At 36.9% G+C, this 10,876-nt stretch overlaps 1 protein-coding gene and 1 long non-coding RNA gene across 2 annotated transcripts in view; both read right to left on the bottom strand.

The window, feature by feature from the left end:
* LOC124458515 overlaps window positions 1-10,876 on the bottom strand; it is a 65,911-nt gene that overhangs the window by 40,842 nt on the left and 14,193 nt on the right. The window contains exon 2 of the mRNA XM_047008507.1: window positions 10,125-10,723. Coding sequence (XP_046864463.1) covers window positions 10,125-10,719 — 595 coding nt within the window. The 5' untranslated portion in view covers window positions 10,720-10,723. The remainder of the gene's footprint in view (window positions 1-10,124; window positions 10,724-10,876) is intronic.
* On the bottom strand, window positions 3,184-5,829 carry LOC124458518. Its single transcript, XR_006953244.1, has 2 exons — window positions 4,245-5,829; window positions 3,184-3,282 (listed from the first exon to the last, which is right to left on the bottom strand). It is a non-coding gene; the product is annotated as an uncharacterized LOC124458518 (long non-coding RNA).

Below are 10,876 nucleotides of genomic sequence, written 5' to 3' on the forward strand. Positions count from 1 at the left end.
TATATTAGAAGAGCGTAAGATAAAATGAACTAAAATAAAATGGACAATTGTTTGCTGTCGCTACTCAGAGTTTCACGCCGTAGGGCGATCTTCAGGCAACTGACAGATAATATTTTATTTGCTGACTATATACATCGACTAAAAGGTGTTAAGTTACATGACGGCATGCACTAAACATATCGGAACGTTTATTTAAAATGTTCTTTTTACGTCCTTTAAGGATAAGTAGCCTTTCTTCAAGGCAAAGACGGCAGGTTCTTTGGTTTTTGTTCGGAGGTGGAAGTTGTTTGATGAAGTCCCATTTAATGTTGTAGTTACGTTTGTTTTCTCAGATTAACTTTAACTATATACGGGTTATATATGTATATATATATATATATATACGGGTTATATATATATATATATAACCCGTATATAACCTGTTTTGTGATTTTTCTGAACACCACTGCACATATAACCCGTATATATATATATATATATATACCGTAAGTCCTTTGTCCCAAGTGCAGGAGTCACCATTTTACTATGGTGATAGCCGTGAGGGCGCATTGTTATACACTTTGTATATATATATATACGTATAATATATATTAATATATGTAGAAAATTAGGGTTTCTCCAGATTTTTTTTGAGTTATCGAACTTTTGAATTGTTGCTTCGAGCCTTTATTATAATGATAGAGGAAGTTATTTATAATTGTCGGTTTTTTATGCAATTTGTAAAAGTTGAAAATGTCTGCCACAAGTTCTTATTGTTATAAACTGTGTATTTTTTAAATTTTTGGTTGTCTCACGTGTTGTTATTTATTCATATATGGATGGATTGCTTTCATTAGACAATGAATTGGCCAAGTTTTCAGTTACTACAATACTTCACATTATAAAGTAAATGCTTTAAACCCGGGAGTACCGTTACATTTTTGTATGTTGTACACAAGGTGCCAAAAAAATGAGTCCACTGAAAATCGAATGCATATTTTTAGTTTTGAAGCATATCACCATTCTGTCACAACAATGTTAGGTTTTAAATTCTCGAAAAAGCAATGTAAGTACATGGTATGTCCTCCTTAGCTTTCAAAATGGCTTCAACTCTTTTTGGCATAGATTTAACAAGATTTTGAAGTGTAGATGGTTCAATATTACGCCAACATGTAGAGATTACATCCCATAGCCTGTCCTGGCTTGTTACGTCATGTTTCACTTTTTCTCTTTTCAACTCATCCCATAAGTGTTCAATTGGAGTTACATCGGGCGATTGTGGTGGAAATGCCATGAGCTCGAATTCACCTTGATTTTCTTTGTTCCTTAAATAATTTGGGCACAAGTTGGAGCTGTGTTTCGGATCGTTATCCTGAAGTAAGGTAAATCCTCTCCCGCATAACCTTTTGCCAGATGGTACAGCATGCCTTTGGACAATAGAATGGTATTGCTTTTTCTCAAGATTGCCTTTTATTCTTTAAAGACTCCCAACACCATTAAATCTGAAACAGCCCCAGACTTGAATGTTTCCACCCCCATGCTTCAAGGTGGACTTAAGGCATTGACTTGACAATCTTTCACCACAGCCTCGTCTCACATAAACACGGCGATTATTTCCATGTATTTCTAACTTTGATTCATCAGTAAAAAGTACTTTTTTTCAATCGTCTAGAATGGGCGAAGCAACGGTCTGGAAGCTGCAACTCTTCCGTTCAGACTACTTGCAGCCAATCTCCTTCTTAGTGTTGTTTTGCTGATTGCTTTCTCTCGGGTGGCGGTAATTGACGATTGAATGTTGCTAGCAGTTGGTCGTCTGTTTCGCAAAAAACTTTATGAACTGATCTTCTTTTTATGGTGTTATACGTAGTCTCCCAGGTTTTGGTAAAGTGAAATAACATTGCATCTTTTTAAATCTTTCCACGGTTCGCTGCACAGCTCCTTTGGACATTCCCAGCTTTGCAGCAACATTACGTTGTGATTAACCTTCGTTAGTGAGAGCAACAATTTGTCCTCTAACTCCTTCACTTAAATCTTTAGCCATTTCCCAATGTACTGCCCATGCGTTCAAATATTTTGAAATATCTTGCAAACAATTGTGGGAGACAATTTCAGGTCTTACTGCGCTTTTCAAGTGGCTACTGTAACTATATATTTCAAAAGACACATTTTTTCCCACAATTTTACCAATATTGGAATTGGACTCATTTTTTTGGCACCTAGTGTAGATCGTCCAGGTTAGTATAGTCCTAAAAAGGACTGTTTTTGTTGTTGTTGACTGACGTTTCGACAACCTTCGCGATAGTCATCTTCAGAGAAAAATAAGGAGTAAACGTCAGGTTAGCGGTATTTATTACCTGGCTCTTACGTCATTGTATTGTATGTACAGGAAATGTTTGGGTGTCAATTGTATATTGTCATTGTGAATTAGTGTGAAGTGTAATGTTCTTTGCTCATCGTTGGTTTGTATTGTGAATAAGTCGTTCCTAAGGTGCCGGTAATTACTGTGATCTGCTCTGGGGGGTTTGTTCCAAGTTGGTACACCAACTTTCTATTCAAAACTGTTCTCTATAGTCAATGCTGTAAGTAACGCATTTTGACAAGTCTCAGTCAACGTTGTGCTTTGTTAGTCGGTAATGTTCGGCAATGTGATTAGTTTTGTCTTGTTTCTTTGTTGCTCGTCTGTGTTCAGTGAATCTTTCTATTTTGTAAACTGCACCTTGGCGTTCTTTGGATTGTTTTTTGTCTTTTATGTTCGTTGGTATATTGTAACGTTGTGATTGGTTTATGTGCGACACGTATGTTGTATGGTCGTAAGATACGCGAGATAGTCTCAGACGTACATTTGATGCAAGGTATCATTGCTGTTGTCGCTGAGTTGTTCGTTTCGTCGGGTTCGTTGTGTTTGTAAGTGTTGCTTTTGATGAAGTTGGAGATATAGTTCTTTTTATCAAAAACACATTTGAGATAGTTGTTTTCGTTCTGTAGAGCGTCGGGTGAGTCACATATGTTTTGTGCACGCCTTGTTAATGTTCTGATTGTGGTGCCTTTGTGTGATGTAATGCTGTAAGATGCTTTTACTAATAGTCGGTAAGTGTGTGTTGGTTTGCGCCACCTGTCGTTCTAGTTTTTGACTTTCCTGTTTTAGCAGACAGTCGAGAAAGGAAGAGATTGATTTTTGTCGTTTTTTTCCCGTTTTTCTCTTTCGTTAAATATATGTAGCTGTTATGTTCGTTGATTTGAGGGTGAAAGTAATCAATCTCGTCTGCATGTAGTGCTGTGGTTGTCTCATCTACGTAACGAAACCTAAAAGGTAATGCATGTTCGTAAGTCGTGAGCGCCCGTTCCTATATAGATTGCATTACAATTTCAGCAAGTAAAACATTTCTGTTGAGCCCATTGCTTTTCCATGTAATTGTTTGTAGTGTGTACTATTGTGCTGGTAGTAAGTCGAGGTGAGGCAGAGCTCAAATAGCTCGATAATGTCTTCTGTTGGTAATGGCAGTACGTTCGTGGTGTTTCAAATGAGGTTTTTGTACAAGTAAGTGCCAGCCAATCGAATGGGTATTTGTTGTTTGTGATTTTTTGGTAGTCCCTAAAGTCTCAGTGATCGTGGTACTGAACATTTAAGTCGATAGTAAATACGTTCAGATATAATTATAGATATTTTCATACCGAAAAACTAGCTGTCATAGAGAAAATCTTGCGTACTAGTGATGGTGTTGGTCTCGTTTGAGTTTTTCGTACGTTTAACTGTCGTTAAAAGGGGTGTCCATTTTTTGGAAGTAATCATTCCTATCTATGACGACAGTCACGCGTCCTTTGTCTGCTGGTAAAATGACGATGGTTTTGTCATGTTTTAGTCGTTCGAGTGCGTGTTGCTCGTCCTTTGTCAAGTTGTTGTCACGTATAGAGGACGATTGTAAACAGGAGGCTACTTTGCTTCTGATCTGGTCTTTGGTTGTCTCTGACAAGTCTCTTTGATACGCCAGGACACCCTCGACACTTCATACTATCGTCTCAGTCGGGATTCGTTCAGGTATTATGGAGTGTTTTAGTCCGTAAGACAGTAGTCGTGTTTCAGTTTCGTCTAATGAGCGGGAAGAAATATGCCTCACCCAGTTATCGTCATGTTTATGTCTGGTACGTGTTTTAGTGCGTTTTAAACAATAAAGTTTTTGTTGTTGTCTGATTTAGTGTTGTGTCTCTGTCTTGTGTGCTCGTTTCTCTGCAATATTTTGTATCGTAGAAAGTAAAGTATCACTTACTGTCGTTGGTATGAGTTCTTTCAGTTTGTTCAATCTTGGTTCTTGTTGCTCGATGTAATAGTTGATTCGTCTGTGAAAGTCGTTAACCCGTGCTCGTATCAGTCATCTGCTGGTCAAAGAAAACGGATTTCTTCCTTTTCTCGACTGTTTGGTAAAACGTGACAGTCAAAAACTACCAACAACAGTTTATTGCAAATCAATTAGTACCAATCCTCTTACAACCCACATCACACAAAGCCACCACAATCAGATAATTAACAAGACGTGCAAAAATCATATGTGATTCACCAGACGCTCTACACAAGGAAAAAAACTATCTCAAACGTGTTTTTGACAAAAACAAATATAATTCTGCCTTACTCGAATACAATCCCAACGAACAGTGGCGTGCGGTGACCGAATTTAATAGGCAAGCGCTGGGGGTGAGGTTCCCGGCATACCGCGAAGCTATCTAGGGGTTCTGGGGGCATGCTCCCCCAGAAAATTTTTGGATTTTGAAGGCTACTGGAGCGCATTTCCCGCGATTTCTGGGAGTACTTTGTCGAAAAAATGTATCTGTCATGACTGAAACAGTATTGAAAAAATCTAAAAAATTCAAAAACTTTTATAGAGTATATATCACAATTACAGTTTAAAAGTATTAGATGTGGTATTGTGATATAAAGTCGTTTTAAGTAAATGGCTACGCGTGCATTTCTATTGTAGTGTGGGGTCATATGCACTTAGCAGTTTTATCAATTCGACGTAATTGCCCCTGTTGGCAGACTCCTCCAGCTCCACCCGACCTCTGAAAGAAAGTTCCCGTTTGCCAAGAAAGCAAACAACATCAATGAAACGGCGAAGTACTTCTCTACTCTTGTGCACCATCAAGTTGTGAGCTGAGATGTGTTGACGGGCCTGTTCGTCTAGCTGCATGTCGATGCGTGTACGCCCAAAACTGGCATTCATTAGGCAACTGGACAAGTGTGTCTTCGTTTTCTCGTGTCTGTTGACGGCATTACACAGGTTGGCCAAATCATCGTATCCCTTCTTGCACCAGACTGTCTTGTCTGTTGAGTTGAACAAAAGACACTGCCAGCAAAATAACTTATTCAATTTTGAGGAGCCAGCCAGCCATTTGTACTTGTCGTAATTTGACGTCTGAAAACTTCGAATAAAGACTTTACCACTTCGCTTGGATGTTGTATGTAGTCCTTGCAACTCAGGATTGGAAGGCCACCTTCGACGATCTCTCGTTTCTCGGAAAAAGGTCTCAATCCAAATGAGCGGGATAATAGTGATTCCACAATGCATTCAGTCATGTTGTACAGGTGTCGTAAAAATACCGAATTGTAGAAGTAGAACATAAAAGGATGAAAATTCCTATGCTATATATTTTATAGGAACATCAATCTTATTTATACCTTACATCAGTTACATGATATCTTGTAGTGACGTACATAACGTGCGTACATTACTCATCTAGATTCATGTATTAGCAATAGAGGAAATAGCCAATCCTACACTTACTCAAACGCGCTACTTAAACTTACGCACTTAACTTTATAATTACGTAAAACTACTCAAATTTCAAGTACATTATCCGCTGTGTAATAACTGCACCTTGTTTATCAAAATATATAAAATGCCTGTAAATAAATTCTAACATATAGAATACTCATAGGGGCGGATCTAGACCGATGCAACCGATGCGAATGCATCGGTCAAAATATTTAGATATTAAAATCTGCGAGTTTGCATTTTAATGAAATAAATAGCAAATATTATTTTCGAATTATTTAAAACGCACATTTGACAGTGATATATTGTTTAGTTAACTTATAGATTTAGCAGTTTTAAGCTAAAATTTGTTCTAGAAATAACATTTGTGTTCTCCGATAATTTTGTCGTATTCCATGACACAAATAGCGAAAGAAAAGTCGATAAAATTTAGCGAAATTTTGTCGTGAATACATAATTAGTAAGTAGTTTAATAGTATTCTGCCAGCACGTCACGGTAGATGGAAGAGGCATCGCTACGTCACAGTAGATTTGCGATGCATCGGTCGATGCATCGGTCCCGAGTCCTTTTCCGCGTGAAATCTACTGTGACATCAGCAAAACCATTGTTTTAGGGCCTCACGTCACGGTAGATTTTGCCGCTGAGCGATGCATTTTCCATAATTTTGTGATTGTGGGCACATGGCACCGATGCATTCAACTTTGAACTTCAAAGTTGAATGCATTGTTATTTGATCACTTGATATAACTCGCAATCATCGATCGAAGTCATGGCTGTCGAGAATATCAAACACGATCTGTGTACTCTGCTTCGAGAAGAGAAGTCATTTGATATTAATGGAGTGCGTCGAACCTATGAAACGAGAGCTGCTACTTTTATTTCAAAATCCTCTCCTTGGAATCCCTTTTCAAAGGGTAAAAATGGGAGAGATATGTCAAGTGAAATGTTAATACCTAAGCACTTGACAGTTCATTGGCAAAGTGGAGAACTAAGAGCTTTAAAGTAAGTAAATTTACCTTTATGCTTGCATGTTTTAAATGTAAATAGTGTACTCATTTCAGACTCAGAGTGTAGTCGTGTAGATAACGACGAACAATCATCATAAAATATACACGATGTCATATTACTTATGCAGCACTTATACTTGTATTCATATGTAATATAATACAATCGCTGGAAAATGCCTCTCGGATAGTGAAAATTCAAAAATTTTCTGGGGGAGCATGCCCCCAGACCCCCCTAGCGGTGGCTCGCGCCTTAGGCGCTCGCAATGCATCGGTCAGCTAAGGAGCTGGATCCGCGCCTGAATACTCACGACTGTTGTAAATAACTTCTTTGCTAGTGAATAAAATAATCACAAAATTTAATAGCGTTCTAGTACATTTAAATCACGTTCAGAGCTCATACGCAAGACTTATATAACGCTAAAGTATAACATGCTACAGATAATATCTTCTACATACATAAATTAGAAATCTACTACTACTTTGAATTAGAAATCAGAACATTACCTTTCGCTCTCAGTCATCTTTTAATAAACGATAACATTAACGGCGTGAATAATTCGGATGTCCAATGTGTTGAATATACGAATATTATTCGTGCGCTGATATGTGTTTAAAATTGCGAGCGTACAAGACTGTTGACCAATCGCTATCAAGCGGCGCCCTTAGAAGCGCCGCTTGCCTTTCTCGATATTCCTCGAATAAGAAGCCTCCAAATCTAGATTAACGCATGCGCAAATGTTCAAATTGAGCTCCGAAGGCAAGCGCGCTTGCCTTGGTTAATAAATAATTAATTTAATCCACTTAATTTAATACACTTGACTCATCTTACAAGTGTAGCAAAGTGAAACCGAAAACCACGACAGTAAATCGCGTATAAATAGCAAGCATTTCAACTGTAAAGACAATTTAGACAAAAGATTACATTGAAATTGTTTAGAACAGAAAAATTTAAACTGATTTTGCTCAGAGATTGATCCAAAAAATTTTTGTTCGGTAAAATGCTTAGGCAAGCAGCGCTTGCCTACGCTTGCATGACCGCACGCCACTGCCAACGAACCCAACGAAACGAACAACTCAATGACAACAGCAACGATACCTTAAATCAAAGGTACGTCTGAGACTATCTCTCGTATCTTACGACCATACAACATACGAGTCGAACATGAACCAATCACAGCGTTACGAAAAGTACTAACGAACATAAAGGACAAAGAACAACCCAATGAACGACAATGTGCAGTTTACAAAATAAACTGCTCCGACTGCAACGCCTCCTAAATTGGGGAAATTGGCAGGAGCCTAAACATAAGACTTACTGATCACAAACGAGCTACAAACAAACAAGACAAAACTAATCACATTGCTGAACATCACCGAATCACAAAGCACAACATTGACTGGGACTCCGCAAAATGCATTACTAACAGTACTGACTATAGACAACGGCTTACATTAGAAAGTTTGTATACCAAATTGGAACAACCCCCTCGACCCCTGAGCAGGTCACAGCAATTACAGGCACTTTACATACGACTTATTCACAATACAAACAAACTTTTAACAAAAACATTACACTTCACATTAATTCACAATGACAATAAACAATTGACACCCAAACATTTCCTGTACACACAATGCAATGACGTAAGGAACTGATAACAAATACGGCTAACCTTAACTTTACTCCTCATAAGACTCTGAAGATGACTACCACCAAGGTTGTCGAAACGTCAGTGAACTACAATGAAAAGAGTCCTTCTCTGGACTATACTAACCTGGACAGTCTACGTTTAGAAACATGTAAATTCTCATTATGTCGACTTTTCTATAAACATGGCAGCCCCCTGAAAAGACTCTATTGATCCTTTTGTCTCAAAATTTTCCTAATTGTATTATGCACTGATTACTTAGATTTTACAATTTTTATAACTTAAAGAAAATGAAAGTTACGTATTTGTAATTTTCTTCTTTAAAACATTTGAATTAGTATTTTAAGCTAAATAAATGATCCAAGATTTAATTGATAATGAAGGATTTTACTCATGCTAACCAACAATTCAACAAAACACGAGAACGGGTGCAATTACTTCTTCTGAAAATGATTGTGATCTATGTTTATGGAACTCCCTCTCATTCTATAGTCCACAGAAGTATTTAGAAAATATATGTATTTGATTTTTGAGGAAACACTTATAAGCCCAGAAATTACACATTCTTGTCTAAGGGTGTATATATTTCCTTCGCCTACACTTACAATAAATACACTATAACATGATTCTTTTCATTTTCCAGTAAAGCTGTGAGTGGAAGAAAATAATGAAGAACACATTTACAAAACGATTGCTTTAAAATGGTTAGATTTTCAAGGCAAGTACCTATGAGAAATGTTCTTATTAAAGTTATTCATAAAGCTATACAACTTTTCTTCTCTTAAAGATATATTTTTTAACTTCACGATGAAAATTAAAGCTCTTGAATGCCCACTGATTTTGTTGAAAGAGTTTGTGACTTAGATCTTTCTATTTCCCCATTCAAATAACTCTTGAGATATCTCTTTTCAAGGTTGAATTTTTAAACATTTCTTTACATATAATAGCGGCTTGTGCCATGGGCTTGACTTGGTGACACGTTAATTTGTGAGGTTGATCTGCCTCCAGAATTAAGATTTATTTCATGCACCTGTCAATTTTTTTACAACATGTTTATTAGCTAAATGATTGACTCATCAAAGCTCTTTTTGCAATCTTATTTTATGCTTGGTGTAGGGAAATAATTATCAGCTGTACACTTGTAGCCTTATTTAAGCATGTTTTTTTTTGGTGTTCGCACAGTCATTACTAACTACTTGAAAGTTAAAAGTTAAGAACTAAGGGCAAAATTGTATTTTTTAATAAAAACATAGTTTTATTGCAGATGGTATTCTTTCTCTAGATTGTTTCAGTTGATCGTACCGCCTGTAACAATTTCAACGATGTTCTTTTTAATTTCTCTTTCGATGTTACTTTTCAAAATAATCTTCAGTGTTGTTGGGGGGTCATCTATATTGTTATATATGTGTGTCTTAATTAATTAGTTTGTATTGAAATCAATTTTTACAAAAGATTAATACTTGTTTCAGCCTATAATATGAAAGTATAATTCATCCCCATCATATATATCATCCACAGACAATTTGGTAGGAAACGAAAAACATGTTTTAGCTTAATTAGGAAACGCATATTGAAAAAACATTGTTCATTTTCCAGGATTTCTCGCTTTATATGAAAAGTTAAAGTAAAATTAAAGGCTAAAATCTTAAGCAAAAGGTAAGGAATTAAGTGGTAACTACAGCCCCCTTGTTATGAACAAAAGCTTTATAGTTGCAAAGCTTACCTAATATAAACCAGTTGCTTGGTGGTTCCCGCAGCCCATCACAAAGACTGTATTCAAGATAAGCCTCAACAGTATAAGTTCCAGCTTCCATAAGAAGTGCAACTGCTTCGTAAGTGCCATTTTCGTGATCAAAAACTGTTGCTGCGACGTTAGACGGTCCAATAAAATGCACTATCCAATTGTCACCTCCAATTGTCTTTAGGACTCCATTTGCATTTCGACTTTCTATAAAAATTCGTGAAAACTGTCCAGAAGGTCGAATGTCCATATAACCAACTGAACTTTTTTTTCCAGAGCTTCGATTAAATGCACCCCAACCAGATTTGTGTGTGCCCCATTTTAACTGGTCCTTGCATGGTTGTAAAATACTCTGCCAGTCTGTGCGAGATTTGTGTATCCGTAACCATTGATTGGAGAAATCAAGTGAACAGTTTGTGTTTTCTTCTCCCCGGAACGCTCGAGAAAAAACTTCATGTAGAGATGTTCTTGAATCACGAGTAAATTCTAGCTTTAAATACAGAGGGCCATAAGCTACCACAAAAATCAGGAAGATAAAACACAAACGAAGTAAATTCCACTTTGATGCCAATGACATGATGCTAAAAAAATATGCTTCTTTATACTCTCATAGAAAGGCTCGAACAATTCATATATTGTGTTAAGTTGGCATGAATATTGATATAAGAAAGTTCTAAAACTTTTAAACGATCAAAAGAGCTGTTGTTGAATTACTTCTATATAAAACACCAAGC

Source organism: Xenia sp. Carnegie-2017, unplaced genomic scaffold (genome assembly GCF_021976095.1).
Source record: "Xenia sp. Carnegie-2017 unplaced genomic scaffold, XeniaSp_v1 HiC_scaffold_6, whole genome shotgun sequence".
Classification (NCBI taxonomy): domain Eukaryota; kingdom Metazoa; phylum Cnidaria; class Anthozoa; order Malacalcyonacea; family Xeniidae; genus Xenia; species Xenia sp. Carnegie-2017.